At 37.6% G+C, this 18,727-nt stretch overlaps 1 protein-coding gene across 1 annotated transcript in view; it reads right to left on the reverse strand.

The window, feature by feature from the left end:
- Window positions 1-18,677, reverse strand: part of LOC129279137 (uncharacterized) — a 46,348-nt gene extending 27,671 nt beyond the window's left edge. Inside the window, exons 1-2 of the mRNA XM_064111289.1 lie at window positions 18,420-18,677; window positions 843-1,426 (exon numbers count right to left, since the gene is read on the reverse strand). Coding sequence (XP_063967359.1) covers window positions 843-1,332 — 490 coding nt within the window. The 5' untranslated portion in view covers window positions 1,333-1,426; window positions 18,420-18,677. The remainder of the gene's footprint in view (window positions 1-842; window positions 1,427-18,419) is intronic.
- Window positions 18,678-18,727: the final 50 nt, after the last annotated feature.

Consider the following 18,727-nt stretch of genomic DNA (forward strand, 5'->3'; position numbering starts at 1 on the left):
ATTTAAGAAGTCATTTATAAACAAAAAAGAAAGAAACTGTCTGCTTATTTTTTGCTAGAAAAGACGCAGCTTCGAAAGAAACCAAGTATCAACATACATACAAATGCACATGTGGGACTGTGATGTACTCACCTGTGTTTTTATGTGTATTAACACATTTGGAAATCGGTCTTTTTGAGTCAAAAGAGAGGTCATAATTCCTGTTTTTAATGCTTGCAGATAATCAGTTTACACCAGATTTGAGTAATCTGGACTGTAGAAGGGCATTTCATTGGTGTAAAATGTGACTTTGACATAGATTTTCAAAGTTCTGTGGAAGATTTCTTAGCAGCAACATTTCGTATCGTAGCTCCCCGAATCTGAATAAGCTGCTAGCGCACAGATAGCTACATGTAGCTGCTGTGGTTTCATGCAAAGCTCACGCCAGCCGGCCGGCAGGATAATAGCTACTGTATGCTATAGCGGTAAGGCTATGTACTGTCATGTGTGTGTGTATTTGTGTGTAGATCAACAAAAAGGGCGCATGATGAATTGGTTGCAATTTGAACTGTATAAAGTTGATAAATGCGTGAAAAATCGGAGGAAAAATTGCGCTACTTTGAAAATTATTGGTTGCCCGATTCGGGCCACCAAAACTTAACATTTTTCATTAATGATTGCCCGAGGTGTATTTCTGTAATGTCGAGCCTTGCCATAGCTATATTTTCAAAAAATCGTATTTTATCTATAAAAATCCTAGTGTCGTATTTCAAGTGAAAAATCGTACGGAATACGACAAAATCGTACTATTTGGCAGCTCTGCTAATGCCTTTCAGCAAAGTTCGGTAAACTTCTTTTCTTACCGATTCCATTTTGCTGCAGTGAGGCAGGTTCAGATCCTATAGGAGGGAGAGGTTCCCTTTTTCCGCTCCCTGTTCTTAACTCATCCGGTCCTGGCGTAGTTCCATCTGTAATATTTCCTAACCCCGATTTACCAGAGCATATCCTTACTGGTGTCCCGCTCCCGGGAGTCCTTACAGGGCCTAGCGACCCCCTCGATAATGGCCGATCACGCTGCCCCGAGTTCGCACTACCTTGTCTTGACAATGACTTCTCCTCCAACCCTACATTCTGTTCGTGGAGTCGCAAGTTTTCGACGGTTAGTGCCGAGCCAGGGCGTTGCTGAAGCGGGCTAGGCGAGGGCGTGCTCCGTGGCATGATGTCGGTGGGACCGACCTGACTGGCTGATATGGAAGCCCCATCGATTTCTGACTCTGTTGGCATGTTGGACACCTCTTCCTCCTCCAGAATCACGTCTGTTACGATCGGATCGATATCACTCATGTCCGTCATCTTTATAGGTTTACCTTCAACTTTATCAGAAGAATTTTGACTCCATGTTCGTCATCACAGCTACAGCTTTCTTTTCATAAAGTATTCCTGTTTTCTGCAAGGGGAAAGACAAAACATTTTTAATATTTCATTGACAAAATGAATGTATTATATAGAGATGTTGGGAGGAAATGATGCTACATACCATGTAGACCAGTTACTAATTCAACCATAAGATTATGATCAAATGGCTGAACTGTGTGTTTTTCCTTGCAGCAATAATATGTCTGCAATCAGGAGGGTTTTTCACAAGAAGTAAATCTATACAACATTTGCTTTCTACAATTACATGTAAAATACTGCAGATAATGGCATCCCAACATACTATTCACTGCAATTCATACAATATCTTATTTAAAACTTTGTGGAAAATTACTTTCATTTTCCAAAAAGAAATATTCTAGTTTTATCTTGAAAGAAGAAATTACCATCGTTTGTCCATATCAAATTATGTTATTTTGATATGGACTGAAGTTAACAAAAATTCAAACAAACAGCCCTGGGAGCTGCCATGGGCAGATCTTTGTAGAGGTGCTGTGGCTCAGTGGATGAGTCTCCGGGCTTTGAACCACAAGGTCCGGGGTTCAAATCCCATCGCAGCTCTCGCGTCCTTTCGCAAGGCGTTTATCTACATTTGCCACTCTCCACCCAGGTGTAGTAAATAGTTGGTACCCAGTAGGAAGAAATTCCTTGAATGCTTGAGCGCCCGATAAGGGTAGCTGAGCTAATAAGGCCGGGGTAATAGTATACAGCGTTTAGAAGCATTTGTATTAAGCGATATATAAATGTTGCATATTATTATTATCATTTTTAGAATTCGTGCAAGCGCCCATCAGTACTGGTTTTGGAAAAGCTTCATCAATTGAATAGTACAAAGTAATAGGCAATATTATAGAGAACAAAATTGAAGAAGATTACAACTACCGGTATTGAATTTATCATTTTTGTACGAGATCTACATGTATATAATCCAAAGGCAAAAGCGAAGGCAAAGACAAAAAAAAAGGCTTCAAAATTGCTTAAGTGTCCGGACACCCCACCCCAATCCTATACTGAGACTGAGAGTAACAATGCACTCACAAATGATTTTTATTCTCCAAAACTGTGTTTCCACAGATCCAAAACAAATTTCCCGAAACTGAATCCCAAATTTCCCGGAATTCATAGACATTTCCTGGAATATTCAAGTTTGACTTTTAACAAAAATCGGGCAATAATACAGCAAGCCTAAATTTTATTTTATTTATTCCATTTCCAGGCAAAAGACATCAAGAATATGTATAAGAGGAAGAAATTACCACCGACTAGTGCCTGAGGATGACTAAAAGAAAAACTAGTTTCTGTTATGAAGCTGTCCTCAGTCTAGTCGGGGTTTACGAATATACAAAAGAAATTCGGTATAAAATGGCAATAAATTTTTAGATGCATAAACTTATAAAAACAAAGAACTAAATAATAAAGAGTGTTTTTTCCATGTGCAATTATAATAATAAATTTGGTCTAAGTGACCAATATCCGGGAAATTAAAATTTGTTGTTCACGCCATAACCTTGTTCATTGAATGAGTGGTTTACGCCCTCTTTAATAGAAATAGGAACAAAATTCAGATATGTGAGCGCGAGCGAAAAAATTATTTTAAGCGACGTATATAGGGTCTATATCGAGGTAAACAATTCTTGGCATTATCCTGGTTTTAGTCACCACTCAATTCACTGCTGTTTATTTCATCAGCAGCGGAGACTTCTTTCCTCTCCCACTTGTACACACGCGAGAAGAGAGGTAACTTTTTTCAGGATAAGGCCCAATTCTTTGACTTTAGATATAACATGAATATTAAAGGTTACTACGTTTAATTGTAATTTTCAGATTTCCTGGAATTTTTTCATTTCCTGAAGTTGAACCTTTCCTGGAAAAAGTCAATATTTCCCAAAATTTCGGGAAGAGTGGAAACACTGATCCATTAACTCAACTTAGACTTAGTCCAAAATTGCCTCCTCGCTAGACGGAGCTCGGAGTCGTGTCTTTTTATTATAAAAAATAGAAACTGAACAAACAAAAAATGAACATTGATTTGACGAACGTTTTCTTTAGTTTTTGTTCATCAAGACAAAGACAACGAAAGACATCAAGTGTATCAACATCAATCATCATTCATTTGGGCGATTCCATGCTAGAAAAATCAGCCATTTTCACATTTTTCAACCTGCTGTCCAAACGAATGAAGTAGGTATGTGACAAAAAAAATGAAAATCATCAAATATGAATAAATTTGGTATCACTTGAAAGCTCTTAAAAAGACCTTTAAAATGATACCAAGAACTTTAATTTTCATCAAGAAATTAGAAAGTTATTCCAGTTTAAGTTGCGCATATTCATCCAAATTTGTGGTCATTGTCTTAAAGGTAAATTGTGACATTGGTTTATTTCAAAACTTTCTTTTAGATTTCACTCTTCGCTTTTCAAAATACTCATAAACAAGTTCTGAGTCCATAAAATGTATTGCATTGGCCAAAAGAACTGTTTTTATTCTCAAAAAAATATATAAAGAAGAGAAATTTTGCCAAGTGAGCTTTCTTTTGATACAGATTTTGAAATTGATATAAAAAATGAAGAGCGCCACCTTGAGACCAAATGACATCAATACCTGCTCATGAATATTCATATCCATCGCCTCTGCGCTTGTCTCACGTGCCGATCTGTATACCGGCTATACAGTACAGTATCGGATTGAACGGCGGAGTCTGTTTGCGACTTTTTCATTCATATCCTGTAGGAGCGTGTGCATTCGCGCAGTCCCTCGACGGCAAATTAAATAACTTGGAAACAACCAAGGAACTTTTTTAAATGACCATCATAATAATTGTGATGTTATGCACGTTGTTTTTCAAATCGCGGAGAATAGGTCCTACGTACATCTTGATATCTGGGCAGAGTACCAGGTACCGAGAGACGGCTTCCTTCCCTTTCCTTGCTTTTCATCTTTGCTTCGTTTCTCTAGCTGTATTTTTTTTTCTTTACTTGTCCAGGGTATGAAGGGAGGGAGAATTATGGTTGCTTGTGAAAGGGCTATTCTTATTTTTTTTCCCGTTTTTTATTTCTATTTTATAATTATATTTACATACGCATTTTTGTTTCGATTCCGATTCACTGAATCGTTATCAATTTCTTCAGGTTCTGTATTTTGAATTGTTCATTATTATAACGTGTTGTAACATTTTTTTTTAAAGGAAAAGGAAATCATTTTGTATTGAACTAGCTTTGCCGCCATTCTTCATTATTTTGCTTTGTGCGTTATATAGGCCTATAAGATGCTCTTTCTCTTCCAGTGATTATTTGTCAATATACTGCCTCAATGTATTTATCACAAAAAAATGACAAATACCGCGTGGCCTATGCCTTTTTTTTTAAACAATATATTCTGGGGCGGATCCAGCTTTCACTAATAACGGGGCCGGGGTGAACAATATTTTCATCCACATTTTTCCCGATCGATCGGCAGCTCAAAGCTAGTTTTTGTTGGAATCTATAGTCGTAACAGTACTAAACCCTATAAAAAATGCGAGCGTGAGGTATTATTTTCGGACTGTGTATTGTGTCCTGAAAATTGATCTGAGCAATATGATCATTAAACAATTAAGATGCACACTGACGGATAAGGTGCTCAAAAATTTGAATAAGTAAAGGCCTATTTAGTTCCCTTGTTCGTTTTACTATAAGCCCTTCAACAATGTTTCCGTGTTTTGTATTACATTGATCAGTTAATATTTCTTTATGTCTCATACTATTTCGATATGAATTATACCTTGTCATTGTACTTGTTACTATGATTTTATATACTAATAACTCTGAACTTGTGAACCTGTTTAACCATGACTGAATGAATAAATCAATAAATGAATTGGTATAGGTGAATATATGTTCCATCGAACAGGCAATGCGAACACAAAGCGCGGGCTAAATTGTTTTTATACTTGTGTAGTGACATGATTGGCTCCCACCCCTCCCCAAGTCTGAATTCCCCTCACCTTTTTTTATTCATTCTTCCTCTTATATCCCCCCCCCCCTCTGCTTTCGTTCATATTACTTTGCGCCGCCAATATCGGGGGGGGGGGGGGCGTAACGTCGGCCTCCTGGATCCGCCTATGATACCGGTGCGTAGGTCTGTATGTTATAACCATGTAACATCGATCCCCCTCCAAGTTTCTCTTTGCATTTTTCTTTTCAACTTGTTATGGTAGTATACTGAACAAGAACAAGTATGACGTCTCCTAGGTGCCTCTCCCTCCACCCACTCCTCCTCGGTCCGCTGCATGTGCTCGGATAATAAAATTACGTACTTATCATGGTGATATATATATAATAAAATTGCAAATTTTATTGCAAAAACTGCATTACTCGTGAATTTGTGTTTCGCATTTCTGATGTCTTATTAAATATATATATATATATTCGAGGACATACAGCTAGGCGGAACTTTTTGGGGGAAGGGGTCTTCCATCTCTGTGTGATTCCGAAGTTCCGATGATGGTTCAGAGAATGTACTTCATGCAAAATCACGTTTTGGCATGACCTCTCAGCGCTGGGCATATCGACGGACAAAAAAATGCAAAAATGTGATGGATCGAAATGGTAAAAAATATATATTTTAAAGAAAACCATCGTTATAAAATGCAGTCATACCAACATATTTTTGTTAATACCAGTTTGAACTTAGATAAAAATTATAACCCGAGGCTATATTAGCAGCAGGGGCGGCGGAACCGGGGGGCGGCAGGGGCACTTAACCCCCTACATAAAAAAATCCCAGTAGGAAAAAATGCCTTTTTTAAATGGAGAGTGCACTTATTTCAAAATGATGTACATGAATGTCCCTTTTCAAAATAAAATACCCTTTTTGAAGTCAAACGATACATTTTAGGTTGGAAATCACAAAATTTTTGGCTCGCGCTTCGCGCCCACATCATTTATTTTTTAGGAAGGCACTCACTTTGTTTTGGTTACAACTTGTGCTTATAATGTTCAATTTTCAGGTTTAAATGTCACAAATCTTCAGCTCGCGCTTTCCGCTCGCATCAAAGGTACACATTATGTTCTTGGTTTCAAACTGCTTAGAATATCCAGTTTTCAGGTTGAAATATTACAAATTTTCGGCTCGCCGCGCTTCGCATCAATTATTATTTATTAAGACACACAATTAAGTACTTGGGTTAAAAAAGTGCTTAGAATGTCCAGTTTTCTGGTTGGAATATCGCGCTCGCGTCCATTCTTCAATTAGATGCACATCTTTTTCATAACAAAATTGCTCGGAATGTTTGATTTTCATGTCTTATTAGTCATGTTAGTACAAGCAATGTCTAGAATTTATAGCTCGCGATTTGCGCTCTTAACACCTCGCAAGAATGCTCTTTTAACAATAATTTGCGCGATTTGACCAAAAAGCGGCGAGTTTCACAACTTCAGATTTGAAAATGTTCAAACTGTTTGCTTGCTACGCTCGCTCCCGGAAAAATAAAGCCTAAATAGATATTTTATCAATCAGAAAAGACTTTAAAAAGGTTTTGCTCAATTTAATTACTACAAAACGCACAACTACTTAACACAGATGATAATCTCATGGTGAAAATATAAGTTTGCATAAAAAATGCAATCTTTTGCATATAAGTGCCTTTTTTCGCTTTGTCCCCCCCCCCAAAAAAAAAAAAAAAAAAAAAAAAAATTGAAAATACGTTCCGTCGCCTATGATTCCGTCACCTATGACACTCGCTGGTATTTGAATATATCATCATTTACACCCTCTCAAAGAAAGCAGACTTACTTTTGCCCTTTATTTTGCCCACAATGGAACTTACAGGAAAGCATATCAAACAGGATGCAAATGGAGGTCTATTCAGCCGGACGTTATTATACGCTTTGGAGTTTGGATTCTTGTTTGCCTAGAAAACGTAAAGTATTTCAAGAGTTTTTATATTTTCATTACATCTTTGTCCTTATTTCTCTATATCCGTAGCTCTACCATGTGCGTATTCGGGGGCGCCAAAATAGGGAGAAAAGGGAAGGAAAGAAAAGGGGTTGACGAATTGCTGTTTGACATGGGGGGGGGGGGTGGATGCGCCGAATTGATGTTCAACCTAGAGTATGTATATAGCGGGTGCCGAATTTATGTTTTGCTTAGGGGCGCCGAATTGATGTTCGACCTAGGATGTGCCAAATTGATCTTCATCCTAGGGGGGGGGGGCGAATTAATGTTTTACCTCGGGGCGCCGTATAGATGTTCGACATAGGGGCACCGAAGGGCACCGAAATGATGTTTAACCTTGGGGATGGGGCGCCGAATAATTTTTTTCTATATACGGTTGTCGAGTTGCTGTTTGACATATAGGGGCGCCGAATTGATGTTCAACATAGGGGGTGCCGAATGGATATTCACCACACGCCAATTTGATATTTGTCTCGGTGAATCAAATTCAGGTTCAATTTACCTAGGGAGGGGAGGGGGTGCCAAACTCATGTTTGCTCCCATCAATTACCAATCATGTTCATGATTACCAAAAGTGCCTAGAAAGTCCTAATTTTAGATCAGAATATAAAAACAAATTCATCCTACTCTTCGCATTAATTGTTTAGTAAGGTGGCGATCCTGTTCATGGTAAGATAAGTGCTTAGAATGTCTGACTTTGTATCAAAATATATAGATTTTTATTCAGCTCGCGCTTCGCGCTCGCATAAACTGTTTTGTTACTGATCATCCTTTTCATGATAACCGAAAATGCTTACTCAAATGTCCAAATTTTAGGTAAGAATATGAAAAAAATTTCATCTCGCTCTTTGCGGACGCATCAATGTTTAGTTAGATGACAATCCTGTTCATGATTACCAAAAGTGCTTAGAATGTCCACATTTTAGGTCAAAATATCAATCACTTTTTAAGCTCGCGCTTCGCACTCGCACAAATTTACGAGGTCAGAATATCAAAAAATTTGAACTCGCGCTTAGCGCTCGCATTAATTATTTAGCTATATACCCATCCTGTTCATGGTTATAAAAAGTGCTTATGATGTCCAGTGTTGGATTGGGAATTCAAAAATTGTCAGGTCGCACTTCGTGATCGCATAAAATGTTTTGTTACTGATCATCCTTTTCATGATAACCGAAAATGCTTACTCAAATGTCCAAATTTTAGGTAAGAATATGAAAAAAATTTCATCTCGCTCTTTGCGGACGCATCAATGTTTAGTTAGATGACAATCCTGTTCATGATTACCAAAAGTGCTTAGAATGTCCACATTTTAGGTCAAAATATCAATCACTTTTTAAGCTCGCGCTTCGCACTCGCACAAATTTACGAGGTCAGAATATCAAAAAATTTGAACTCGCGCTTAGCGCTCGCATTAATTATTTAGCTATATACCCATCCTGTTCATGGTTATAAAAAGTGCTTATGATGTCCAGTGTTGGATTGGGAATTCAAAAATTGTCAGTTCGCACTTCGTGATCGCATAAAATGTTGATAGATACTCATCCTGTTCTTGATTGCCAAAAGTGCTCATAGATTTTTTTCCCCTCAAATTTTAGGTCAGAATATAAAAAAAATTCAGCTCACGTTTCGCGCTCGTATCAATAATAATTGTTTAAATAATTCATATACATATCATGTTCACGGTTGCAAAAAGCGTAGAATGTTTGATCGGAAAACAGATGAAAATATCCCCCTCCCCTATTGGCGAAAGCTGGATCTAGCCCCGGTTAAGAAATTACAGCTCCCGCACATAATTTTAGTATGGTCTACCACTCTGATGAAAAGTTGAACTAAATTGAAACCCCAAAACGCTTAAAAATTCTATGCTTTCTGGTCGCATTTATTCTTTTCAAGAAGTGGATACAACTTTGATCTTTTTTTACATGGACACACTATGGACACATTAAAAAAAATGGTCTTCGATTGCCTTTTTCACGTGGTTGTGGAATAAGACAATTCAAAATGCATTTAGGCACTTTGATTGCCTGAGTGGTCGGGTCGGGGTGCAATTTTCCGAAAGGTTCACAGGGGCGCAAAAATAGTGACCCCCTCGTGGTGCAAAATCCTGGATATGCGCATGTCCGTCGGGCATCGTTTCCACTTTTGTACCTCTTTATCTATACCGGTGTGATACTATATAAGTCCATGGATCAGTTTACTTCCATTTCGTCTGATGCCAAATCGTCAAATTGCCAACTCGCCTACTATCATTAAAGTCTACCATAATTATGTTCATCCACTATCGTCTAGTAACCAGTTGGTCCAATAGCCATTCAGTCCATATACCATTTGGTCTAATTGGACAACGTGCTATTGTGCAAAATGAATGAAAATGAATTGGATACTGGACCAAATAGTTGTTCGACGAAATATTGATGGACGGAATGGATATGGACTAAATTAAATCAGACCATGTGGTGAGTGCAAGTTGGCACTTGGCAGTCGACGACTTGGCAATTTACCAATGGACCTACTAGGCCACTAAATTGAACTTGTCCGAGTGTGCCATAACACCTAAACTGCAGGCTTTCTCATATCCGATACCCCCCCCCCCCATCCCCGCCGCCCCAAGAAAGGGAAGGGGGCATGGAGGAGAGAGAAGAAATAAAGAAAGAAGTAGATTGTTGAAAGGGAATCAAAATAATATGAATCAAAGGGAATGTAAACGCAATATCATACTCTGTTTGAATCGCTTCTCTTTCATGGAATTTATATTTTGAATAGATCGTTTCATTTCAGTCTTTCACATTATTTTACTTTCAACCCTGTATTTCATCAGCTTTACTATCAAAAGCCTGCGTAGCGAATTACAAAACGTCCCATCCTTGTTTCACCACCCATGACATTACGTAATTATCATTTTATTATTATCATGTAATGAAATTCATACTGTGTTTACACGCTGCATCTACTGTCAGTTTGACTACCTTGTAAATATTTATTTACAAGGTAAAGCTTATTTCCAAGGTAATATTTATTTACAAGGTAAAGCCTATTTCCCCACTGGAAAATAGCTTTAGAGCTTTCGTGGGTCATCCTGTGTAAGCCTGTTGTTTTTAATGCTACTGTATATATATTATGGTGACTTGCGAAATAAAATCAATCAATCAATATTTTTTGACGATATCCAGTTGAAATCAGTGGCGTTCAAAATAATGGGGAAGGATTGGGGCTATATGGATTCCCAAATTTGTCACGGCCAATACAAAAAGAAAGCGAGAAGGGGAACTAATATCTGAATATTATGTCAAAATCTATCACCGATAAAAAATGATTTGTGCCCGACACATATATCTGGCCCCTTAATTCATATATTTTACGTTTATTATTTACGCCAATAGTTCAAGCAAGGTTCCTAACATCTTTCTGTATTTTTCGATGTTTACACAATTCCTAGCCTTGGGTTGGGGGTTGTGTGTATTCCTTATGTTCGCATTTTTTAATGTTATTTTTCTATTTATTTCAATATTATCCTCTCCAACTTTATTATGGTATGACTATTCAAGGAATTATAATTACTCGTTTGCTTGCATGCTCCATGACCGCTTTGCCTTCACTCCGGGGGGGGGGGGGGGGCACTTACATTGACGAGTGGATACCATGCGCGACCCCAAAAACACGTAAAAAGGATGTCTTTTTGTCAAAAACACAAAAATATTAAAAAAAGGGTATCTATGTTGCTATGAAAGCTACGTGTTTAGGGTAATATTTTCGGGGATGATGAAACAAAATTAAAATGTTTTATAAAGGATGTCCTTTTTGCCCCAACACTACGTGTTTAGAGTCCGACTTGCGCGAGTTGTGGAAGGTGCATGGGGCCGTACTAAACCAAAATAATGATGTGTAAAGGTAAAACCAACGACCGACGGACCCGACATAACAATAAAATATCGCTGTACTTGTTTAGGGGTTCATTTCGGGAATACTTGCCAAGAGTATCGTTTTGTTTCCAATACTTGTTAAGGGTCGGTTTGAGACGCCAATACTTGTTAAGGGGTGCAGTTTGAGAATATGGAAAATACGTGTTTGGGTGCTTTTCGAGACCCCATGGTCGCGCATGGTATCCACTCGTCAATGGAAGTGCCCCCCCCCCCCCCGGCCTTCACTTCTCTCAGTGCGTATTCAGAACTATTACTGTATTCTCATTGATCCCCCTGGAGTTGTAAAAAACCCATAAAGGCAAAATATTATATTTTCATCGGCAGCACATGTGCATTAATTACATCATCATAAATTAAGTACATCAGGGTCCATGATCAGAAAAAGCGTATACCCATTAAACCTCGCCAGATGGGGCTTGTCCCAAAATAAAAATTTTATTTTTGTCTCGTTTCGAAATTTCATTTTTATTTTGGCTGCTATATGCTTCAAGCACATATTTGCTTACTGTATATAGTTTGCCTATGCATTTTACTCATTATATATATATATTTTTATATATTGTATTTCTCCAGTCACTACATATACGATTGTCACTTGTATTATGATCATGTCTCAAGCATTGTAAATTTGTTTTGTATATTATTCCAATCCTGCAAAAAAAGCCACATCACCACATAGTTGAACCATTCCAACTATTTATACGATCAATACGATCGCCTCGACTGATCTGATACGATTAATTATTCCGCGATTATAATTAAGGCCCTTGGAACCGGGGTTTTACAATGGGGTGCGGCGTGCATTATTTTCCATGTAGGCAGCTCCCCCTGGAATTCTGGTATAGGTGTCGAATTGGATAAATGTAGGAAAATTACCAACATTTTGTATTGGAACCTTTTTTAATGTTTTTCTTTTGCTTTGTCAAATTTTCCTCAGCACCGCCACCAAAAAAAAAATCGTGACAGTGTGAACTTGGCACTTTTTTTTTCAATCATAAAAAATGATTATATTATTTTCCCGCATGAGTTTTGAAATATTGACACGTACGCCAGAATCTCTTTGGTCCTAATATGAAGCATAAATTTCCACGTCTATAAAACAACAGTTATCATTCGTTTTTCCTATAGTTATAGCAGGGAAATGGGAGTTACAATTCCATTGATAAATAAGTCTAAAATGTTATGCCAATCAAGATGCAAGTCCCGGATGCAAGTAATGTCTTTGTCCTGCTCATGTCGCAGTCATTCACATTTTTTCAACGGTTGAACTGCTCGTGCACACTCTGTATGCGTATAGGCCTTTCCCGGAGGCCTTTCTTCCTCTCATTTGTTATAAAATTTCATCTTTTTATCAATTCTTTCTACTTGTTTACTGTCTATGAAGGGGTAGCAAGTTGATCTCCCATGGGGTGCCCCTATCTATTGCTGCATCATTTGTATCCATTTCTCTTTGACCATCCATTTCTTGGGAAAATACATCAATTGGATGATCCATTTATATATGCCTATCCATCCATTCTTTCAGTCATCCATCCACCGGTCGTGCTGATGGTTTGATTATAGCATGGACCTAATAGGTCCATGATTGTATAAAGTATAAAGCGCCCTACTATATCATTATAGGCTACCCCCACCCCCTCCCCATACTACATAAAAACTCGGCGACCCATGTACACATTTCAAAGCAGACGTAATGTACATGCACAATTCCCTTGTACATGTTGCACCTTGCTGCTTCTCCAGGTTTGCTTAGTCTTCTTTCACATACGTTGTTGCACTTTGCCCCACGGCGTGCCTTGTAAAGTTCTGTTGTAAGACTCTACATGCAGCTGGTCGGCCCTGGAAATCACAACTCTGAAGCACGTGCACCGCGCAATACTCAACTTCTCATTTTTCCATATCTCGATGCAAGCTTTCTTGTGTGGATGCAAAAATAAGAGTTTTCCCAGAAATCTTGTCCCTGACGTCATGTCTGCCCCCCCTCATTTTTTGACTCATGACGCCTTTACTCTGCTTGTTCGACCTTGAGCCGTTGGTCCCCTGGTTGCTTGCTCACAGGCATTCGTGCTTTCTTAGCAGTCAGGTAAAAACCTCGGCACAGAAATAACAGAAATTAGCAACTTGATGCGTACGTTGGTCACATTCATGCTATCACGGTCTACACAATGTAGACTACACGTACGTACTTCGCATCAACAGGTTTCTCAGCTCACCTTTTGACCTCGCGAGTTCAATCTAAACAAACGAAGAGTAGTCAAGTGTTGCATTGGGATTGTATCTTCGTTATGTTTTACTACAGGCCTATATTTAACCCCGCATTGGGGTTGCATCTTCGTTATGTTTTACTATAGGCCTATATTTAACCCCGCATTGGGGTTGCATATTCGTTATGTTTTACTATAGGCATATATGATTGCATCTTCGTTATGTTTTACTATAGGCCTATATTTAACCCCGTATTAAACAAACCCTGTTTTATATCGTAGAACCTGCTCTGAAAGTAATCGTTTTTCTCTTCGCCCTTTCCCTTCATGCTTGGCTGTAGACAGAATGGTGGTGGCCGTCTGTTTAGAGTTTTAAATATTTTTGGTCTAACTTTTTTTTCCAATTTCTCCTCTGTACTTTGCGAGTGGATCTAAATAATCTGAAACTGACTGAAACATTCAGGAAAGATAAAAAAACACCAAAATATCAAATTAGGGTATGTTGTAGACCAAAAGCTTCAGTCTCTGTATTTTGGTTGTTCCGCTGAACTGCGTTGGCTCACTCACCATACAGTAAAATGTCAGAAATTGTTGAATAAATCCCCAGAAACGACGGTTATTCCTGTCTAGGTATGTTGTATCCATATCCCTTTATGATGGCTCTCCTGATTCTCTTTCACCAATCCACTTCTTTCTTTCTTCTCTCTCCTCCCTCCCCCTTTCCTTTGGGGAGGGCCAAGGAGTCAGTATACAGAGTATACATACAGTGAGCTGCGCTATAGCGCCTCGCTGTAGTTCCCGTATATGTATCACGCCAAGCTATACATGAAGGGAAAGGTGCATAAAAGAGCTACAATCCACATGAATAAAGATCAAACTCGGAACTCGGCCCTTGCCCATCTCTGGGATTCTCGTATCTCTTTTAGTCTTGGAGTACTTTCAGATTCATGACATAAGAGTCCGAAAGTAAGCCGTATTGGGCAATCCTTTGCTTCGTCATTCACGTCAGATAATCAACGTGTCTGAATCCTTTTTCATGCGTACGATACATTTATGGATATAGCTCAATATAGTATTCTTATCCTGTGTGTGCTATCGCAAATAGTGGATTATATCTGAAACTAATGCAGAGCGCAAGCATGTCGCTAGCCGCCTAGCATCGGCTCATTGAGCTTGCACGCACCGTTCGATGTTTGCTTTCTACTCAGCTACACACACACAGAGTACTGCACTTTGTTGATACGGGGATTTCTTGATACTGCGCATGCGCCATGACGTATTTCATCAATATGCATGAGTCGTAATGAATATGCATGATTCGAACGGTGTTCTAATATCAATTTATTTTTTAACCCGAGAGGGCGTCAATAAGAAAGTTCAAACTTTTATCGTTTAACCGAGATTTGTTATAATATATGTTTCACCCCTCAATATCATGAGAATATAAAAGTTATGCAAGTTTCTTTTCCGTGATAAAATAGAGCAATAATATAGGTATTTAATGAATGTAATAATTTCAAAATTGATTCATTGCCCTTGTCTGAGATCAACCAATCATACACTATACCTTTAATGTAAAGTCAATGGAGTACAGAACCCATTTTTGTGACCATTTTGTGACCATTTTGAACCCAAGTCTTCAACAGGTTCTAACTTCTTTGTTTTTGAGTCCTATGAAGTAATTTAGGTATCAATGGAAAGGTGAGAGAATGCTCAATTGATGTATATCAATTCATCTTGTAATTTTTCTTATTATGTGTAAAATAATTTCTTCTAATTAATTCTAATTAATTATGCAAATAACACAAAATCACAATTACTCGCCTCTTTTTTTGCCAAATGAAGGTGATTATGATAGATAATTCATATAATTTAGTTGGCATCAAGACAGCATCATGTAGATAATTTCCTAGATGAATTTGTCTAAAGTATTGTTATTGTAATTTCTAATGTATTTCTTTGTTTTTCTGATATAAATTACAAGCTCTTTTTCAACTTAGTATTGTAATTTTGTATATGTGTATGTACGGGGGTCCTTTTTTACATATAAAACATTTTCTTTTGTACTTTGTATGACCAAATAAAAATATGTGTGCTTTTTTCTGATGATTTTGATTGTTTCACCAATTCCTTATGTATTCTATTGTTTCAACAATTTGTTATACATGTATAATATGTAGCTTTTGATTTGAGAGACAATGGACATGTGATTACATTTTTTTAGAAGGAATGAGCAGCTGAGTGTAAAATATGTATGTAGAATTGTATGCAATTTATTTCAAGTATCAAGAAGAACGAAAATTAAGTTTTAATATATTCTATCAGTTGTCAATGTCTTATATTTGTATACATACATTGTATTACTAAGGCCCTGTTTGAGCTCTCTTTTTAAAGAAAAATAAATAAATTCAAATTATTAGTCGAAGCCAAAAGAAAAGGAAAAGAGTGGTCTATTTCTTTCAAAACAAAACAAAAAACAACCAGGAAAAATATATAACAAAGCTATAAACAACAACAAAACAGACATCAAAGCTCCAAACAAGCACTAAAAACAAGAGAAACAAAAGAGACACAAAAACTTGTACCAATCCCATCCCCATTTTCCAATTCAAAACACAACCCCCACCTGCGCCCCTAAAAAAAGAAAAGTGAATAAAAAAATAAATAGTAAAATTAATAATAAAGAAAACATAAATACATGACTTAGACCCATCTGGAAATGAAATATTCTTTCCTCTGAGTTTTCATGTATTTTCTTACAAGAGTGAAAAAAATTACAACAAAAAAATAAACAACATCTAGTTCGTGCATTTTAATAAAAAAAATCAACATTTAAGATATTCTCCTTTCAAAAGCAAATCCAGTCTCCTAATAATGAAATATGACCCCCCAAAAATGAAAAAATAAACAATACAATAATTCAAAAAAGAAACTTTAAAAAATATATAAAAAAAGAAACTGAAAAATTAACAATTTTTGCATTTTAATTAAAAAGTCAACATTTATGATATTCCCCTTTCAAAAGCAAATTCAGTCTCAAAATAATGAAACATGATTGAAAAGTTTCAAAATACATTTTTTTTCTACAAAAGAAAAAAAAGAAACACTATAGATTTTGCATTTTAATTTATAAGTCAACATTAAATTCCACTTCCAAAAGAATCCAGTTTCCAAATGATAAAACATGATTGAACAATCAAAGTAAAACATGTTGACTCTATAACCTTAGGAGGAAAGAATGTTTTTGTGACAAAATGTATATATTTAAATCAATATCAGAATAACAATCTACGGTATAATGACAGACATTTTCAGAAAAAGGCACAATATTATCAAGTAAACAATTTAGATCCAGTTCAATCCAGCATGAACGACTCACTATCGACCGCTCCCGTCACCAAGCCCTCCGCATCGGGTACCGGTAGCTCGACTGCCTAAAGACGGACGGGAGCCCACCGCATCGGGCAGCTCGACTGCCGAGAGACCGGCTGTGACAAGGGTAGCTCGCTTCTCTTATATCTGGACAGCTCAACGATAGAATCTTTTAATTTTAATTTTTTTGTTGATTTGAATATATTCTATAACAATTCAGATACATAATTGGATCGTAGTTCTACTTACCATTAAAAAATTTCGATCATTTGCGCATCCAAAAATTTGATGAACTTTCAAGCTCCGATATCCACACTTCACAGGCGAGTATCCACATTGAAACTTATATGTACAGAAAGAGCACATTTTCAACTGTCTGTATCAAGGCACGAGATTGCATCAACTATGTGCGCATGCGCATGAAACCCCATTTTCGATGAGCCTCCCAGACAGAGGCGATGCCACTTGCAGCGAAACCCGCGCGAAAACCGTGCAGCCAAAACCAGCGCTCGCGATGCGCCCGTATTCGCACATACCTAAATGAAGAACTTCAATTTGCTTTGTGGTAATATCAAAGTACTGCTGGGTAGACATGCAAAAAACTGACAACCAACAACATTATGTTGTCCATAGGTGAATTAGAGCTTAAAATGTTGCATGTCGGACGGCCTACGGCTACGGGACATTTCTGCGTCCCGTACGACACACAACATTTTCACCTAGTATGGTAGGGGGCCCCGAAAGCTACGCGGGTCCTAAAGCTACGCACCACTCCAATGCGCATGCAATTTCAATTGCAAAATGCGCACTCTGTGTGGAGCTAGTGACTGCAGTGTGACGAACGATTCCTATTCATTTTTTTCTACAGAGGCTGCAATAAATCGCTAAATACAGAGAAAACCAGCAATTTTTTGGAATTTTGGAGTTATATTCAGTTTGATTTCATATTTTCCTATAAGAATATGAACATTATTTAGAAGTTTAGGCACAGGAAATACCTTTTCTTTGCATGATAAATTGAGTGCGTAGCTTTAGGACCCCTTCTATATCGGGCGGCGAAATCAAGAGGTGTTCGGAAAACACGGCGGGATTTTCGTATTAGTGAGTTTTGTGATATTTTCTTTTTGGTTATGAATCTTTACAATATTTAACACAAATTTGTGAAAGATGGTTTGTTAAAATATAAAAATCGGCATAGTTTTTATCGTTTGTAAACAAAGTGCGTAGCTTTACTAGTCCCCCCATCATACAAAGTATAATTATTTAGGCCTAGGCCTACCCATAATCAATTTTTTTGTGTTGGTTATTAGTTTTTCACATGACTACCCACTATACGTTTATCATTGACGAAAAAGAATATTTTATTGCCCAAGCATTCTGCTAAGAAACTAGAAGTAGAAAATGTTGTCAAATGTCCCGTACGACACGTATGGAATCGCCCATTTCAAAATCATGAAAATTGGAAATTGCCATGATTGGAATGTTTTTTTTTAATATCGAGATTTAAAATTAATAATCTAACACTCCCACACTTCTTTTTAGTTAGATGTAGGCCTACCGGTATACCGTACTTACAATATGCAACAATCAATCAAGAAATATCAGACAAAGGCAGAACGATAGTTGATGTCACCAATTATTGCTTGTCCGTCGTTGTAGCTGGTCGGCTGCGTCTGCAGAATATCAGATCCAGCGGAGATTCATTCCCGATGATGCCGACTTCTCTGGCCTGGGCCTGGGTAGACGTCCGCTCGCTCAATTGCAAGCAAGCGAGCTCCACGCAGAAACCGGTTACAAGCTGTTGTTTGCACGGCTGGTCATGGTGACTGTCATATGATAAAAAGTCGCGCGACGATTGGCCAATTTTTCAGCAGACGACTCTA

This window comes from Lytechinus pictus, chromosome 16 (genome assembly GCF_037042905.1).
Source record: "Lytechinus pictus isolate F3 Inbred chromosome 16, Lp3.0, whole genome shotgun sequence".
NCBI lineage: Eukaryota > Metazoa > Echinodermata > Echinoidea > Temnopleuroida > Toxopneustidae > Lytechinus > Lytechinus pictus.